The 19,760-nt window shown below is 42.0% G+C and overlaps 1 protein-coding gene across 2 annotated transcripts in view; it reads left to right on the top strand.

The window, feature by feature from the left end:
- GMDS (GDP-mannose 4,6-dehydratase) overlaps positions 1-19,760 on the top strand; it is a 629,552-nt gene that overhangs the window by 486,175 nt on the left and 123,617 nt on the right. For both annotated transcript variants that reach the window (XM_007973861.3, XM_007973862.3), the window contains one exon: positions 15,571-15,689. In XM_007973861.3, the coding sequence (XP_007972052.1) occupies positions 15,571-15,689 (119 nt within the window). The remainder of the gene's footprint in view (positions 1-15,570; positions 15,690-19,760) is intronic.

Here is a 19,760-nt window from a genome sequence, read left to right as displayed (position 1 = left end):
GGAAACAACCGCTTCTGGGAAGTACGTTGCGACCATAGTGGTGTTAGGGCCAGTCCGAGCATTTGTTAGATCAGGGGGACCTGAAAGTGAGCTTTCATATCCCAGGTGTGTGTGGTGCAGTTACTGTTGCCCTCATTTAAACCTATCGCTGCACAATGTTAAAGATAGATGGAGCTGACATAAAAACTGCAGGCTGAAGCAGTGTTTACATTAGAGACAAGAATAATAACTTCATTGCTGTGCTGAAACAATCAGCTGACATTAGAGTTATCACAGTAGCTCTTTGTGGTAGATTTTTTTCTGGAGATGGCTGCAGTAACCCCTCCCATCCTGTATGCCCTTTTGCAGTGTGACTCTACCACCCCTCCCGTAAGGGGAGAGTCTGTTTCCCCTTTGTGTGAATTTGGGCTGATCCTGTAGCCAGTGTGTGTGGAGGATGTGAACTGGACAGCTTCCAGGCCAAGGCCTTAGGCTGCTTTGCGGCGTTTGTTTTGCCACCTTGGAAGCAGCCACCAAGTAAAGAAGCATCAACTAGACTAATGAACAACGACAGAACGCTTATCTTAGAACGCTTAGCTGGAGAATGACCCACGTGGAGGAGAACTGGGGTGCATCCAGCACCCAGCACCAGACCTGTGAGGGAGGCCATCCTGGCCCCACTGCCCCAGTCAGACCCCCATGGCCATCACCGCCAGGAGCAGAGAGAAACTGTGTCCTCTGAACCCTCTTGAGTTCCTGCACACTGAATCGCAAACAATCAAAAGGCTGCAGCCAGCCGGGCATGGTGGCTCATGCCTGTAATCCCAGCACCTTGGGAGGCCAAGGCAGGTGGATCACCTGAGGTCAGGAGTTCAAGACCAGCCTGACCAACATGGTGAAAGCCTCTCTCCACTTAAAAAAAAAAAAAAAAAATACAAAAATACAAAAATTAGCTGGGCATGGTGGTGAGTGCCTGTAATCCCAGCTACTCAGGAGGCTGAGGCAGGAGAATCGCTTGAACCCGGGAGGTGGAGGTTGCAGTGAGCCGAGATCGCGCCATTGTACTCCAGCCAGGGAGACAAAAGCGAAACTCCATCTCAGGGAAAAAAAAAAAGCTGCAGCCATGAAGCTGTGGGATGGCTTGTTAAGCATCAGCAGACAGTGAAACAGCCTTTATTTATATGTGTATTTTTCATTAAGGTTCTTTCATACATTATTTACATGGTCACATAATTGGGGTAGATATTGTTTATGGTAATTCTTTATGTGCTCATTCAGAATGTATTATGCTGCACACTGTATCCAGCAAGTTATACAGGTTTGGTGCTTATCTTTTCAGATGTCATGCTTTAAAAATGGATATATGGAGAAATAACTGTTTTTTTTTAAAATTATCCTTTAAGTTCTGAGATACATGTACAGAACGTGCAGGTTTGTTTCATAGGTATACATGTGCCAGGGTGGTTTGCTGCACCCAACAACCCGTCATCTACATTAAGTATTTCTCCTAATGCTCTCCCTCCCCTAGCCCCGCACCCACAGACAGGTCCCAGTTTGTGACGTTCCCCTCCCTGTGTCCATGTGTTCTCATCGTTCAGCTCCCACTTGTGAGTGAGAACATGTGGTGTTTGGTTTTCTATTCTTGTGTTAGTTTGCTGGGAATGATGGTTTCCAGCTTCATCCATTTTCCTGCAAAGGGTATGAACTCATCCTTTTTATGGGTGCATAGTATTCCATGGTGTATATGTGCCACATTTTCCTTATGCAGTCTATAACTGATGGGCATTTGGGTTGGTTCCAAGTCTTTGCTATTGTGAATAGTGCTATAATAAACATTCATGGTCATGTGTCTTTATAATAGAATGATTTATAATCCTTTGGGTATGTACCCAGTAATGGGATGGCTGGGTCAAATGGTATTTCTGGTTCCAGATCTTTGAGGAATTGCCACACTGTCTTCCACAATTGTTGAACTAATTTACACTCCCACCACCAGTGTAAAAGCATTCCTATTTCTCCACATCCTCTCCAGCATCTTTTGTTTCCTGACTTTTTAATGATCATCATTCTAACTGGCATGAGATGGTATCTCATTGTGGTTCTTATTTGCATTTCTCTAAAGACCAGTGATGATGAGCTTTTTTTATATGTTTGTTGGCCTCATAAATGTCTTCTTTTGAGAAGTGTCTGTTCATATCCTTCACCCAGTTTTTGATGGGGTGGTTGTTTTCTTGTACATTTTTTTAAGTTCCTTATAGATTCTGGATATTAGCCCTTTGTCAGATGGATAGATTGCAAAATTTTTCATTCTGTAGGTTGTCTGTTTACTCTGATGATAGTTTCTTTTGCTGTGCAGAAACTCTTTAGTTTAATGAGATCCCATTTGTCAATTATGGCTTTCGTTTCCATTGTTTTTCGTGTTTTAGTCATGAAGGCATTGCCCATGCCTATGTCTTGAATGGTATTGCCTAGGTTTTCTTCTAGGTTTTTTATTGTTTTAGGGCTCACTTAAGTCTTTAATCCGTCTTGAGTTAACTTTTGTATAAGGCATAAGAAAGGGGTCCAGTTTCAGTTTTCTACATATGGCTAGCCAGTTTTTCAACACCATTTGTTAAATAGGGAACCCTTTCCCCATTGCTTGTTTTTGTCAGGTTGTCAAAGATCAGACAGCTGTAGATGTGTGGTGTTAATTCTGAGGCCTCTGTTCTGTTCCATTGGTCTATATATTTGTTTTGGTACTAGTACCATGCTGTTTTGGGTACAGTGGTCTTGCAGTATAGTTTGAAGTCAGGTAGTGTGATGCCTCCAGCTTTGTTCTTTTTGCTGAGGATTGTCTTGGCTATATGGGCTTTTTTTTGGTTCCATATGAAATTTAAAGTAGTTTTTTCTAATTCTATGAAGAAAGTCAATGGCAGCTTGATGGGGATAGTGTTGAATCTACAGATTACCTTGGGCAGTATGTCCATTTTCACGATATTGATTCTTCCTATCCATGATCATGGAAAGTTTTTCCATTTCTTTGTGTCCTCTCTTATTTCCTTGAGCAGTGATTTGTAGTTCTCCTTGAAGAGGTCCCTCACATCTCTTGTTAAGTTGTATTCCTAAGTATTTTATTCTCTTAGTAGCAATTGTGAATGGGAGTTCACTCATGATTTGACTCTTTGTCTATTATTGGTGTATAGGAATGCTTGTGATTTTTGCACATTGATTTTGTATCCTGAGACTTTGCAAAGTTGCTTATCAGCTTAAGGAGATTTTGGGCTGAGACGATGGGGTTTTCTAAATATACAATCATGTCATCTGCAAACAGAGACAATTTGACTTACTCTCTTCCTATTCGAATACTCTTTATTTCTTTCTCTTGCCTGATTGCCCTGGCCAGAGCTTCCAACACTATGTTGAATAGAAGTGGTGAGAGAGGGCATCCTTGTCTTGTGCCAGTTTTCAAAGGGAATGCTTCCAGCTTTTGCTTATTCAGTATGGTATTGGCTGTGGGTTTGTCATAAATGACTGTTATTATTTTGAGATACGTTCAGTCAGCACCTAGTCTATTGAGAGTTTTTAGCATGAAGGGGTGTTGATTTTTATTGAAGGCCCTTTCTGCACATATTGAGATAATCTGTGGGTCTTGTCATTGGTTCTGTTTATGTGATGGATTACATTTATTGATTTCTGTATGTTGAACCAGCCTTGCATCCCATGGATGAAGCTGACTTGATCGTGGTGGATAAGCTTTTTGATATGCTACTGGATTTGGTTTGTCAGGATTTTATTGAGGATTTTCACATCAATGTTCATCAGGGATATTGGCCTAAAATTTTCTTTTCGTGTTGTGTCTCAGCCAAGTTTTGGTATCAGGATGATGCTGGCCTCATAAAATGAGTTAGGGAAGATTCCCTCTTTTTCTATTGCTTGAAATCGTTTCAGAAGAATGGTACCAGCTCCTTTTTGTACCTCTAGTAGAATTCAGCTGTGAATCCATCTGGTCCTGGGCTTTTTTTGGTTGGTAGGCTATTAATTACTGCCTCAATTTCAGAACTTGTTATTGGTCTGTTCAGGGATTTGACTTCTTCCTGGTTTAGTCTTGGGAAGGTGTATGTGTCCAGGAATTTTTCCATTTCTTCTAGATTTTCTAGTTTATTTGCATAGAGATGTTTATAGTATTCCCTGATGGTAGTTTGTATTTCTGTGGGATCAGTGGTGATGTCCCCTTTATCATTTTATTTTGTGTCTATTTGATTCTTCTCTCTTTCCTTCTTTATTATTCTGACTAGCAGTCTAATTATTTTGTTAATCTTTTCAAAAAACCAGCTCCTATATTCATTGATTTTTTGAGGGGTTTTTCATGTCTCTAATCTCCTTCAGTTCTGCTCTAATCTTAGTTAGTTCTTGTCTTCTGCTAGCTTTTGAATTTGTTTGCTGTTACTTCTCTAGTGCTTTTAATTGTGATGTTAGGGTGTTGATTTTAGATCTTTTCTGCTTTCTCCTGTGGGCATTTAGTGCTATAAATTGCCCTCTAAACACAGCTTTAGGTGTGTGGTAGAGATTCTGGTACATTGTATCTTTGTTCTTATTGATTTCAAATAACTTACTGAGTTCTGCCCTAATTTTGTTATTTACCCAGTAGTCATTCAGGAGCAGGTTGTTCAGTTTCCATGTATTTATGTGGTTTTGAGTGAGTTTCTTAATCCTGAGTTCTAATTTGATTGCACTGTGGTCTGAGAGACTGTTATATTTCGGTTCTTTTGCATTTGCTGAGGAGCGTTTACTTCCAATTATGTGGTCAGTTTTAGAATAAGTGCAGTGTGGTCCTGAGAATAAATTATATTCTCTTGATTTGCGGTGGAGAGTTCTGTAGCTGTCTATTAGATCTGCTTGGTCCAGAGCTAAGTTCAAGTCCTGAATATCCTTGTAAATTTTCTGTCTCGATGGTCTAATATTGACAGTGGAGTGTTAAGTCTCCCACTATTATTGTGTGGGAGTCTAAGTCTCTTTGTAGGTCTCTAAGAACTTGCTTTATGAATCTGGGTGCTCCTGTATTGGGTGCATATATATTTAGGACAATTAGCTCTTCTTGTTGCATTGATCCCTTTACCATTATGTAATGCCCTTCTTTGTCTTTTTTGATCTTTGTTGGCTTAAAATCTGTTTTATCAGAGACTAGGGTTGCAATCCCTGCCTTTTTTTTTCTTTTTTCCTTTCCATTTGCTTCGTAAATATTTCTCCATCCCTTTATTTTGAGCCCATGTGTGTCTTTGCACATGAGATGGGTCTCCTGAATACAACACACCTATGGGTCTGACTCTTTATCCAGTTTGCCAGTCTGTGAGTTTTAATTGGGGCATTAAGCCCATTTACATTTAAGGTTACTATTGTTATGTGTAAATTTAATCCTGTAATTATGATGCTAGCTGGTTATTTTAGCCATTCGTTGATGCAGTTTCTTCACAGTGTTGATGGTCTTTACAATTTGGCATGTTTTTGCAGTGGATAGTACCAGTTTTTCCTTTCTATATTTAGTGTTCCTTCAGGAGCTCTTGTAAGGCAGGCCAGGTGGTGACATAATCTCTCAGCATTTGCTTGTCTGTAAAGGATTTCATTTCTCCTTCACTTTTGAAGCTTAGTTTGGCTGGATATGGAATTCTGAGTTGAAAATTCTTTTCTTTAAGAATGTTGAATATTGGCCCCCACTCTCTTCTGGCTTGTAGGGTTTCTGCCAAGAGATCCACTGTTAGTCTGATGGACTTCCCTTTGTGGGTAACCTGACCTTTCTCTCTGGCTACCCTTAACATTCTTTCCTTCATTTCAACCTTGGTGAATCTGACGATTATGTGTCTTGGGGTTGCTCTTCTTGAGGAGTATCTTTGTGGTGTTCTCTTTATTTCCTGAATTTGAATGTTCGCCTGTCTTGCTAGATTGGGGAAGTTCTCCTGGATGATATCCTGAAGAGTGTTTTCCAACTTGGTTCCGTTCTCCCTGTCACTTTCAGGTACACCAATCAAAGGTAGGTTTGGTCTTTTCACATAGTCTCATATTTCTTGAAGGCTTTGTTCGTTCTGTTTCATTCTTTTTCTCTAATCTTGTCTTCACGCTTTATTTCATTAAGTTGATCTTCAATCTCTTATATTCTTTCTTCTACTTGATTGATTCAGCTATTGATACTTGCATATGCTTCACAAAGTTCTCGTGCTGTGTTTTTCAGCTCCATCAGGTCGTTTATGTTCTTCTCTAAACTGGCTATTCCAGTTAGCAGTTCATCTAACATTTTCTCAAGGTTCTTAGCTTCCTTGCATTGGGATAGAGCACGCTCCTTTAGCTCAGAAGAGTTTATTACCTGCCTTCTGAAACCTACTTCTGTCAATTTGTCAAACTCATTCTCCATCCAGTTTTGTTCCCTTGCTGGCGAGGAGTTGTGATCCTTTGGAGGAGAAGAGGCATTCTGGTTTTGGAATTTTCAGCCTTTTTGCACTGGTTTTTCTTCATCTTCATGGAGTTATCTATCTTTGATCTTTGATGTTGGTGACCTTTGGGTGGAGTTTTTGTGAGGACATCCTTTTTGTTGATGTTGATGCTACTCCTTTCTGTTAGTTTTCCTTCTAACAGTCAGTCCCTACTGGGCGTGGGTGGTCACGCCTATAATCCCAACACTTTGAGAGGCCAAGGCAAGTGGATCACGAAGTTAAGAGATCAAGACCATCCTGGCCAATATGGTGAAACCCCATCTCTACTAAAAATACAAAACTTAGCTGTGCGTGATGGTGTGCACCTTAATCCCAACTACTCAGGAGTCTGAGGCAGGAGAATCGCTTAAACCTGGGAGGCGGAGGTTGCAGTGAGCTGAGATCGCGCCATTGCACTCCATCCTGGCAACAGAGCAAGACTCCATCTCAAATAAATAAACAAATGAAAAAACAGGCCCCTCTGCTGCAGGTCTGCTGGAGTTTGCTGGAGGTCCATTCCAGACCCTGTTTGTTTTGGTATCACCAGCAGAGGCTGCAGAACAGCAAAGATTGCTGCCTGTTCCTTCCTCTGGGAGCTTCATCCCAGAGGGGCACCAGCCAGATGCCAGCCGGAGCTCTCCTGTGTGAGGTGTCTGTCCACCCCTGCTGGGAGGTGTCTCCCAGTCAGGAGGCACAGGGGTCAGGGACCCACTTGAGGAGGCCGTCTGTCCCTTAGCAGAGCTCGAGCGCTGTGCTGGCAGATCCACTGCTCTCTTCAGAGCCGGCAGGCAGGAACGTTTTAAGTCCACTGAAGCTGTGCCTGCAGTCACCCCTTTCCCCAGGTGCTCTGTCCCAGGGAGATGGGAGTTTTGTCTATAAGCTCCTGACTAGGGTTGCTGCCTTTCTTTCAGAAATGCTCTGCCCAGAGAGGAGGAATCTAGCGAGGCAGTCTGGCCACAGCAGCTTTGCCAAGCTGTGGTGGGCTCCACCCCATTCAAACTTCCTGGTGGCTGTGTTTACACTGTGAGGGGAAAACCGCCTACTCAAGCCTCAGTAATGGCAATGCCCCTTCCCCTACCAAGGTCCAGTGTCCCAGGTCGACTTCATACTGCTGTGCTGGCAGCCAGAATTTCGAGCCAGTGGATCTTAGCTTGCTGCGCACTGTGGGGGTGGGATCCGCTGAGCTAGACCACTTGGCTCCCTGGCTTCAGCCCTCTTTCCAGGGGAGTAAACAGTTCTTGTTCACTGGTGTTCCAGGTGCCACCAGGGCATGAAAAAAAAAACTCCTGCAGCTAGCTCAGTGTCTGCCCAGTTTTTTGCTTGAAATCCAGGGCCCTGGTGGTATAGGCACCCAAAGGAATCTCCTGGTCTGTGGGTTGCAAAGACCATGGGAAAAGCGTAGTATCTGGGCCAGAATCCACTGTTCACCATGGCACAGTCCCTCAAAGTTTCCCTTGGCTAGGAAATGGAGTTCCCAGACCCCTTGTGCTTCCCAGATGAGAGAACACCCTACCCTGCTCCGGCTCACCCTCTGTGGGCTGCACCCACTGTCTAACCAGTCCCAATGAGATGAGCCAGGTACCTCAGTTGGAAATGCAGAAATCACCTGCTTTCTGTGTTGATCCCGCTGGGAACTCCAGACCAGAGCTGTTCCTATTCAACCATCTTCAAGAAATACATTTTTAAATGACTGAATATAAGGGCATTTTCATTCAACACTCCTTTTTTTGAAACCCTCTGAAATCAAGAAAAATAATAAAATAAAGCTAAGAGAAAACTTCTTCTTCATTATAATAGTGAAATTGGACACAACTTGAAATATGAGGTATTAATAATTTGAGGCTGGTGGCTCACTCCTTTAGTCCCAGCACTTTGCGAGGCCAAGGCAGGAAGATTTCTTGAGGCCAGGAGCAATGTAGCCCATACATACATTTTTACTACTTTTGCATATTAAAAATAAAAAACATCAGCCAAGTGTGGTGGTGCATGCCTGTAGTCCCAGCTACTTGGAAGGCTGAAGCTGGAGGATCACTTGAGTCCAGGAGTTCGTGGCTGCAGTGAGCTACGATCATGCCATGGCACTACAGCCTGGGTGACAGGGTAAGACCCTGTCTACAAAGAAATGAAAAAGTATTTGAGACAGATACCATGAAATTTGAAGAAAATTTAGAGCAGATGTTAGGAACTATACACACAGGCTATGAATTTTGCGCAAAATAATTTCAGTCCTAAAAAACCCATAAAATAATATTACCTATTAGAAAGAAGTGGAAAATATCCTCATAGATACACACTTGTACACTACACAATGGCAAGAAGGTATTGCTGAAGGAAAATACAATTTCTTTTTTTTAATGTTTAATTTTTTTTTTTTTTAATTGAGATAAAGTCTCTGTCGCCCATGCTGGAGTGCAGTGGCGCGATCTCAGCTCACTGCCACCTCCACCTCTGGGGTTCGAGTGATTCTTGTGCCTCAGCCTCTGAGGTGGCTGGGATTACAGGTGCCCCCCCTCCCAACATGCCCGGCTAAGTTTTGTATTTTTAGTAGAGACGGAGTTTTGCCATGTTGGCCAGGCTGGTCTTAAACTCCTCACCTCAAGACATTTGCCTGCCTCAGCCTTTCAAAGTGCTAAGATTGCAGGTGTGAGCCACCACATCTAGCCAGAAACCAATTTTATTGTCATGGCATAGCCTCCTAGCCTCCTAGCCCAGGAACACTGCAGATTGTGATCTGGGGTGAAGGCAGAGTGAAAGCAAACATCGCCAGGTAGCACTAGGGCAGCCCTACAATTCATGTGCTCCTTTCCACTAATCACACTAACCAGCAAAATCTTGAGAAATTGTGGCAGCCATGTCCTGGGGCAAAGCATGCAGTGAAGTTGGTGGGAGGGCTTTGAGAGAAGCCTGAATTAAAGCTGCAGGCTGTCCTCCGTGTACTTTCCTGTTCCCCTCCCAAGATTCTTCAGCAAACAACCAGCCTCGTTCAAGTATAATAATAAGTAGAAAGGTACTACCCCAGAATCTACACTTGAGTGTGAGTGGGGAAAGGATTGCAAGAAGAAGAAAAGGAACATAAGCAAAACGGATCATAAGGGGTGTCATTCAAAACAATAAGCAGCTGGGGCTTGGGTAACTGTTCTCTGTAGAATCAAAGAAATCACAGGCAACATATTTTTGTTAAGTTTGCTGAAAGCAAAGGTGGGCAAATGATAGTCCATGGGCCTCGTAACTGTTTTATTGGAACACAGTCATACCCACTTGATGCCATTTTGTCCGTTGCTGTTTTGTGCTACAACAGCAGAGAAACAGAGACAATATGGTTCACAGACCTAAAATACGTACTATCTGGCTTTGTAAGAAAAAAGTTGTCTGTCTCCTAGCTTAAATAAAGTCACAGAAAGATAAAAAGCAAGCTGGTAGTAAACAGGAAAACTATGAAAGAGAAAAAATCCCTTACAGAAATTGAAACCATATTAGCAACAAAATATAAAGTAAATTTTACTAAAACAATCAGGTGAGCAGGCTGGAGGAAATCATATAAATGAATATGAAACAAAACCCAAACATCATTAGCTCGGAGGTGATAGATGTAAAAGATAGAACGAAAGCGATATAACATATGCATAATTGGTGTGCATGAAAAAGAAATGGAATAGAAGAAATAAGATATATTCAAAGATAAATAGAAGAAATAAATATATAAGTAGAATCTGCAAATTGAAAGAACAGATAATATCCTAGAAAACTGATTCAGAATTATAAACACAAGACTAGGAGCTGTTCGATTTTATATTGTTTCTAGGGAAGAGAAACACTAACCCCAACATGAAGTTTGTAGCTGTGTATTCCTGGCTAGAGTTAAAAGATAGAGGGCAAAATGAAGTTTGACATTGCCTCTTTCTTTCAGTACATATGGTATCGATATAGAATGATATGTTAGCAAAGAAAAAAGCAAGAGCTATATGGCTTTCTGGGTTGTGTTCTTTTATTTTTGGTCCTTTTATTAATTTATTATCTTTTTTTTTTCTGTTCAGTAACATCATGTCTTTAAAATGTCTAGAAGTCCCTTAATCTAAGGAATCCATGTGACACAGCATTTTGGCCCAGGAAGAAAATAGACATAGAGATAGCCATAAGGCCAGACTTTGGTTTTACACTGTTTGTTTTTATTAGTATAGTTTTATTAATTAAAACTAACCCAAAGACCTAAGACCTACCGATGTGGATTCCACAAAGAATAAGGCCTGACTGACCACAAAACTACTAGAGGTCCTGACTCAAACTAAATACCAGGCTGCCATCATGAAAACAGCTACTAAATGTTTAGAGATGAAATGTATATGAATGGGTTCACACTGGGCATCCTTTCTCTGGAAATTTAATTTCCATGTGTTCAAATTTCCATGATTTTTATTAGAGTTATTTCATACATGTTCTCCCCTGAAATGCGTATATATACATAATTGTGTGTGTCTGTGTGCATGCGTGTGTGTGTGTGTGGTTTTAAGATTTTTGTGGCAGTAGCACGTAAAGCACAAAAGTACCAGGGTGAAAAAGTAGCAGTCACATAGACATAGTTAAACATAACCTTCATTAACAAATCTTGTTATTCATGGATGCCAGCTCAGTTAATAAGTGTTTGTGTCTTGGATACTGAACTGGAGGTTAATGTCGAGGTGGAAGCAATTGTAGAATCCAAATTTTTAAGACAAACACACATCCCACCACAGAAGGCATGCATGGAATCAGGTGTAGTCAGTCGGCTGTGGTGACGCACTTTGAGTGTTCTCCTTCATTGGTCCAGCTCTGAACAGCCACTGGAGCTGGCAGCTTCCCGAGAGGAGCGGCCTTCCTGAGCCTCCCAAACCACTGCCGCATCCACCCCTCAAATTACCAAATGGGAGACTGGGAGAGAGGGGTATTTTTATTTGACATTTTAAAATTAAAGTTTTATAGGCCGGGAGCGGTGGTTCACGCCTATAATCCCAGCACTTTGGGAGGCCGAGGCTGGCAGATCACAAGATCAGGAGTTCAAGACCAACCTGACCAATATGGCTAAACCCCGTCTCTACTAAAAGTACAAAAATTAGCCAGGTGTGGTAGTGCGCACCTGTAATCCCAGCTACTCAGGAGGCTGAGGCAGGAGAACTGCTTGAACCCTGGAGGCGGAGGTTGCAGTGAGCCGAAATTGTGCCACTGCACTCCTGCCTGGGCGACAGAGCGAGATTCTGTCTAAATAAATAAATAAATAAAATTAAAGTTTTATTTTGACTTCTCCAAATTGGATTTGTAGAACAGATAGATTATATAGTTATAAAATAGTACATGTCCAAATTTAAGTAATATTTATACCCGTCTTGACTTGGCCATCAAAAGTCAATGGTATGGAGTCAGATTTCCCTTAAACTTCATTTGCTTAAAAGCAAAATGAATGCAAGACATGATTTGAAAACTGCACTGTTTTTTGGCAATTAAGGGACATTTTTATGTTAAAGAATCTGAAGCCCTGGCACATTCCTTAACTGATTTGCTTTCCTCTCCGTGAGATGGATTAAAAAACAGGAGACTTTTTTCATGTGCACTGGTAATCAGGTCAGGACTGAAAGTAAATAAGTGTTTGAGGAAGTGGACAAGTCAGTCACATCCTCAAAGGACACCAGAGGAATGCAGGCAGACTGTCTTTTTCCTTCTTCATTCCTTGAGAGACAAAGAGAGAAGACTGACCTCTAAACCGTGTAACCTCAGCGCTGTTTCTCTAGTCAGAAGCCAGAGCTGGGTGGCGATTTGCTCACAGAGTGTGGCCTGGTCACGTCATGGGTCATGTGGTCCAGCATGTGAACAGGAAGGTGAGAACGGGTGAACCTTTGCCTCAGTTGTGCCATCCATCAGAGAATAAATGGAGCACGTCAACGTGTGCAGCTGTATAAGGAGGCGGATGGCTGCGTCCTTCTCACACAGGGGCCTTTGTCTCCTGGACATGATCTAGCATTACAACGGGACGCACTCAGCCTCGGCTTTGTGAATTACTAACCCATTATCACACCAGAACACAGGATCATTTATCTTCTAATCCAGAGTGTCACCTGTTCTTCATTTACCAGTCAATAACCATTAATTATGCTCAGTGGAAATTTAAACAAAGCTCTATCCCTCTGTTGAAAGCAGTAAACTATTCAGTAATAACAAATAAATCTGGAGTTGTATATCCTTTCTCTTCTCATTCCCAGACTGGAGTCTGGTACAATATGAACGTTAGAGGAAATGCCTAGAAATTGATAGGTCAAAGGCCACAGATAGTCCGATGGAGAAGAAAAGAGCAGATTCTTGGCTCTCGCTTTAGTAAAAGGAGAGGCCCTGACTGATCCCCAGATTCCTGCCGGGAACAAAACAAGCACCAGGGGACCCGGGCCGGTATTTAAAGTGATCCTCCGTTAACCAACAGCCATATTTTCTCCTTACATTTTTAGCAAGCCCTTGCCTTCTTTCACATGACTAAAAATAGGACTTTTTCGAGACCATTCTAACACAGCGGACTGTTTCTAAAGAAATAAAATAAGCTGAGTGGTCCTGAAAGACCTATTTGAAATGTTATTTTTAGAATGGAAGTTGGAGTCAAACACATTTAAGTGTATTTACCCCCTTACATCTAATCCCGCAGAAGAATGTTCAGATAGAAATTCTAGCCATAAGCATAATTTAATTTTTCCTAAAAATTCTGAAGGTATTTTGGCAAAAGTCAAAATAAGTTTCTGTGTGTGTTGTATGTGCACGTGTGCCTGTGTGTGTGTCCACGGGTACGCTCGCGTGCCCACTTGAATGAAGTGGGAGGCGCAGCTCAGTTGGGAAGGGGGCCAAAGGGCAGGCCCGATCCCAGGGAAGCCACCACACTGTGTGCACTGGAATTCATGCCAATGGCCAGACTTGGGACCCTGGTCCGGGACCTGGAGAGGGGTTGGCGTTCCCAGACAGACGAGGAGACAGGGCGTTCCAGGCCGCGGGAATTTCACTTGCAGGCACAGGCTCACTAGGCGTCTGCTCAGGCACACAGGCCTTGGTGCCCCTTTCAAAAAGACACCTTGGGGAACTTCTTGACAGATGGTGCTGCGCCTGGGCTGCACTTCAGACCCCATTGCTCTCCTCAGCCCCCAGTGTTTAACAGCGTTCAGGGAGCTACCAAGCCATTGTAGACTCCATCTGCTTGCATGGACTATCCCACAACAGTGAACAACTTGTATTTCATGCCTTTTAAAAGCTCATGCTTTATTAGTAGTAGTAGTGGTGGTAGTATAACATTTAAAAAGTGTTGTGGCTAAGTTCACCAACCATGATTTCTTAAGGCAAAATGAAATCACAGGTATTTCATTAATGTGAACAAAAATGTCTTCTCGCCAAGATAATTTCATCTATCAGTTACTTTATAGAATATCACTGACTTGAAACCATTACCATTGTCCCAACCAGCATGCCACATCTCCAAGGCATGTAAAATAGCCCAAAATCTTATCTTCTATATGATTTAAAACAATCTTGTAATAGACCAAAAATACAAAAACATACACAGGAAATAACTTCGGGTAAAGGAGAAATTATTTTTAATTTTATTTTTTAGAAGGTTTCCACAAATTCAAATGAATAAAAAGGAAATTAAACTTTTTTGGTGGCATTTTCTAAGAGAAAATAGGCTGGCTCATTGATTTTAACAACTTCTTGTTTTCAGCTTATCAAGGAACAACTTAGGGAGACACAAACCAAAACAGTTTTGTTTAAATGCTAGAACAAGAGTTCAATGCACGTATCATTGGAGGCTGTGTTATAATTAAGTCCTTATTGGTTTTACCTATTTTATTTTGAGAATTGGGTGGAAGTGATGAAAAAATAGAGATCGATTTTTTTTTCTTTTTTGTTTCAACCTTTTTTGAAGAGACGTATTCCTGTTGGATTCCTGCTACGCTTAATTTTTTTTAAAACTGCATCTTCTATCTGTGTTTAAAAAAAAAATCTTTAAGGTGTAATTGCAAGGTACAGGAACTCTGGGTCTATCTGCTGTTGGTAAAAGCTAACCAAGGGGAGCCGGGCTGTGCTGGTGCCACCAGTCTGTATCTTGGATATGCAGGGGCATTTTCACCCACCAGACTCCTGACTCCTACTGAGAAAGTGTACCTGTATAGACATCCATTTTGATGTGGAAGTTGATCACCTGGCCTTGAAATGCTGCCTTATGAACCCATTAACTCTGGCATAAATGTTTTCATTGCCTCTCAGACAACTTTTTTATAATGGTGGCACTCTCCACTACGTGGCTGTTTTCCGTTAATGGTTTGCACTTCTTTTGTTTTGTGGCTTGTACATTCTCAACTTTATTATTCAGAAATTAGGTTCTACTTTTGAAGACAAACATCTGTCTTTAAATGGTTTTCTCTTTGCCTGCTGTCTATGATATGAAGAAAAATTAGTGCTTTTAGAACTGTTCTTTTTGGCCAGGCGCAGTGGCTCACGCCTGTAATCCCAGCACTTTGGGAGGCCGAGGCGGACGCATCATAAGTTCAGGAGATCGAGACCATCCTGGCTAACACGGTGAAACACCGTCTTTACTAAAAATACAAAAAATTACCTGGGTGAGGTGGCGGGCGCCTGTAGTCCCAGCCACTCAGGAGGCTGAGGCAGGAGAATGGCGTGAACCCGGAAGGCGGAGCTTGCAGTGAGCTGAGATAGCACCACTGCACTCCAGCTTGGACAACAGAGGGAGACTCCGTCACAAAAAAAAAAAAAGAACTGTTCTTTTTATAAATAATACTATAAAAAGGTTATTTGCTATATACACTGCTTCACATCACATTCCTCTACGTTGTGGTCTGAGGACCTGCAACATGACAATCACCTGTGATGTTAAGGATACAGATTCTGAGAAACAATCTCCAGGCCTCTGAGCCCGCCCTGCTGTGGCTGCAGCCCTGGCATCCACACCAAAATGTTCCTCATATTATTCTGATGCTCAGTAAAAGTTGGGAGCCATTGCTGTTGTGGTTAGAATATGGTATGAAATTCATGCTCATGTTCCAGCTGTCCATGTCTTTATCTGATTATGTGCGCTGGAAAATTGTGTGGCCACTTAGTGTGACTCCAAAATGAACTTGCCTCTCTTTCCCTCTAGGCTATGTGGTTGATGTTGCAGAATGATGAGCCGGAGGACTTCGTCATAGCTACTGGGGAGGTCCATAGTGTCCGGGAATTTGTCGAGAAATCATTCATGCACATTGGAAAAACCATTGTGTAAGTATACCTGAGAAATGACTACTTCTAGCTTTCTGGCAGGTATGCACCTGAGCTTGCTGAAGCCTCGGTTCTAGCTGTCATCTTCCCCCTTCAGTCTCCTGAAGAGCAATACAGAAAGTTTCAGTGTAGAGCGGGGCCTTTGCTCTGCTCTGCATCCAACCCTACTTGTGTTATTTGTCAAATGTTGGTCAGCATCTAAATCAAGTTTTTCCAAATTTCTTTCATCTTTCTTTTAAGATGTTTTTGGCCACGCATGGTGGTTCATGCCTGTAATCCTAGCACTTTGGGAAGCTGAGGTGGGAAGATCATGAGGTCAGGAGTTCAAGACCAGCCTGACCAACATGGTGAAACCCTGTCTCTACTAAAAATACAAAAATTAGCCGGTCGTATGCACCTGTTATTCCAGCTACTCAGGAGGCTGAAGCAGGAGAATTGCTTGAACCCGGGAGGCAGAGGTTGCAGTGAGCTGAGATTGTGCCATTGCACTCCAGCCTGGGTGACAGAGCAAGACTCTGTCTCCAAAAAAAAAAAAAAAAAAAGTTTTTATTTTCATTTATTTGTAAATATTATTTTATTTTTGTTTCTTAAGTTTGAAATTTTTTATCACAATATAAGCTCCTCCGGTTTTGTTTTGTTTTTTTTTTTTTTTTTTTTTGGAGACAGAGTCTTGCTCTATCACTCAAGCTAGAGTGCAGTGGTACGATCTTGGCTCACTGCAACCTCTGCCTCCCAAGTAGCTGGGATTACAGGAATGTGACACCATGCCCAGCTAATTTTTGTATTCTTAGTAGGGATGGGGTTTCACCACGTTGACCAGGCTAGTCTTGAACTCCTGACCTCAGGTGATCTGCCTGCCTTGGCCTCCTAAAGTGCTAGGATTACAGGCGTGAGCCACCACGCCCAGCCAAAATCCTGTCATTTGTGACAACATGGATGAATCTAGAGGACATCATGTTAAGTGAAATAAGCCAGACACAGAATGACAAATACTGAGTGATATCACTCCTGTGAAATCTAAAGAAAGATGATAGAGAAACAGAGAGTAGAACAGTGCTTACCAAAAACTGAGTAAGGGAGGGGTGGAAAGAGGCTGGGGAGAAGGTGGCAAATGGGTACAACGTAACTATAAGATAGGAGAAGTAAGTTCTGGTATTCTGTTGTGCAATAGGTTGACTAAGGTTAACAATACCTATTGTATATGTCAAAGGAGCTAGAAGAGAGAATTTTTAATGTTGTCACCAAAAAGAAACATGTGCATGAGCTGATAGATACACTAACTACCCTGACTGGATCATTATACAACATATACATGTATCAGAATATCAAAATGTACCCCATAAATGTGTGCAATTATAATGTGTCAATTAAAATTTTGAAAACAAAAATAAGAACACTCAGAAAAAAGAGATACTGCCCAATTATTTTGTGAACATTTTGTCTCAATATGCTTCCAATTTTATGAAAAAATATTGCAATTCATGGCCAAAAGTTAAATAAATTTGTTTTGCATAAAACCTTTGTGCAGGAAACTAGTGACATTAATTATAGAAAATTAAAAATGAGAAAGCAAAAATAAGATCTTCAAATTTTACGTATAACATGGGGAACTGGAAAACAGCATAAAGATAAGAAGCAAGAAGATATAAAATAATCTTTGAAGTGTAATTTGGTCATGTTTATTCTTCTGGCCTTCTATTTTATTTTTTAAAGAAGATACCTCATTTTTCCAAAAACAAAAATGGCCTTATTATTTTATGGACTTAAAAATGCATTGTTGGATTGATTATGTTTGGGACTGAGGTTTTTTTATGCCTTTCAAATATACAGTTTATTAAGTTGCTTCTAAGTAACCCTCCCCCTTTTTATTTTAAGAGACGGAGTCTCACTCTGTCACCCAGGCTGGAGTGCAGTGGCGTGATCTCGGCTCACTACTACCTCCTCCTCCTGGGTTCCAGTGATTCTGCTGCCTCGGCCTCCCAAGTAGCTGGAATTACAGGCGTGCACCACCACGCCCATCTAATTTTTGTATTTTTAGTAGCGATGGGGTTTTACTATATTGGCCAGGCTTGTCTCAAACTCCTGACCTCAAGTGATCCACCCACCTCAGCCTCCCAAAGTGTTGGGATTACAGGCATGCGCCACCACACCCGGCCCAAAAATTTTAATTAAAATATATAGTTTAGCAGAAATTAGTATCTGCCACTCTCATTAATTACTTTTTTAAAATAACTCTCAAATATAGTTTAACAAATTTATATTGTATGTTTGAATAACACAGATTATACTTAAACAAGTTTAATGAGAAAAATAAGATGTAAGCATAACATCTTATTCTTTAAAAACTATGTGCTCTTTTGTTTGTGTTCTCTATAGGAATCGAACATGACATTTTATTATTAGGAGTGTCCTGTTATGCTCCAAAAGTTGCAAAGGATGATACACATGAATTATTTTTTAAATGTATGAAGTATCTATGCTAATAAAACAAAGGCTTAAGCATACTGAAAGTGTTTAGTAATATATTAGGAAAGGGAGAAAAGTGAATGGACTTTTCCAGCAGTCAGAGTTCTTTTGTTTTTCAGGAACTAAAACTGAACTCAGAGTAGCCTTAGGTGCCTGGTGCTCCTTCAGGGCCCCTCTGCTCCTTGGCTGCAGTGCTCCTGGATGTTGCCTCCATCCCTCAGCTGCTCCTCATGGCAGAGGGCAGTCTAGACTGCCTTTCTGGTTCACAGCCTCACACAGTCAAAGAGGAATAGAACCTGTAAGAACAATCCACTTAGAAAACTCCCGAGGAAGGGGACCGGGGCTGGCCCTGTGCGGGTCCTGCAGTTATCCCTATACCTGTCGCTGTGGCCAGTGTGGGACTGGATCCCAGGCCTTGGCCTGTTTTCAGGGTGTGAGGATCCTGGGATGAGCAGCCCCGCTGACAGTCCACTGTTTGAATGCAGGGGAGCAGGGTGTTCCCCTTTAGCAGGATGCCATTGCCGAAGAACAGCAGGATGTGGTCCAGGGCAGACAGAGACAGCCCATGCTCACCACGGCACACAGGAGTGGTTAGGGCGAGCCTGGAAGCATGCCAGGAGCCGCGTCCCTACTCTGTTTAATTTCCAGGGCTGGGGCACTATTGCACTGAGAAGGAAACTGAGGCACAGTGCAGTTCAGTGCTCTCCCCAGGTCACATAGCGTGGGAGTAGCAGAACCAGGGTCTGAAATGAGTATTTTGTGACCCAAGATGCCCCTCTTTTCTTTATATGCACTTTTTATCCTTCTTGTTCATATGCTGTCAAAAAAACCTTTGTGATAGGATATTTGCAGTGAACACAGACCCAGGTCTTCATGCCTGTGGGCATCGGCTCATTCCCAGGTTATCCTCAGTGCTCTCAACAGCTGAGGGTGCTCTGTAAATACTTAATCAAGCACAAGTGGACATCCCAAAAGCCAGTTTATCCAGAAAGTCCTCCCGGAAATGCAGTCACCCTGATTTCTGCAGATTTCACGGTTAGCATTATTCCCTCTCACATGGTGGGGACGGCTTGAGGGAAACCACCATGCTTCCTCCCTAGAGGCCTGTTGGAGCTGTCCAGCTAAGGATGAGGAGGACCTGCATTCAGCCGAGAACACAGAGAGGGAGAGGAGCGATTGATTGGAGTCTTAGAATTGGCAGGATTTGGTGAACAACCCGATGTAGAGGGTGAAGGAGAGCCAAGGTCTCTAGTTTCATTAGCATTGCCATTAATTAGGCTTTCTGCTTGCTCGTAGTTCTACCTGTTGTACTTTGTGTGCTTGTCTCATATCACATGAGGCTATACCATATCAGACACACCACTCAATATCTGGAACATTCTTGCTATTCTAAGATCTCCTGTCTCTTCCCATTTTTGCTATCGTTTTTAAAATTTATCTGTTGTAACATTCACCGAAAAGGCTTGACACGTGTTGCCATCTGTGTATTTAGAATCGACACAGGTATTTCTTCTTGACCCTTGACATCACTTGAGTAATTTGAATAATTTTTGTTTTGCATTTGTTAGAAAATAGCACATTAATTTGAGTTTGGGTTGGTAGAAG

This window comes from Chlorocebus sabaeus, chromosome 17 (genome assembly GCF_047675955.1).
Source record: "Chlorocebus sabaeus isolate Y175 chromosome 17, mChlSab1.0.hap1, whole genome shotgun sequence".
In the NCBI taxonomy this organism is placed as follows: domain Eukaryota; kingdom Metazoa; phylum Chordata; class Mammalia; order Primates; family Cercopithecidae; genus Chlorocebus; species Chlorocebus sabaeus.
The sequence above is the reverse complement of the archived record's forward strand: the minus strand, read 5'-3'. Positions and strand labels throughout refer to the sequence as shown.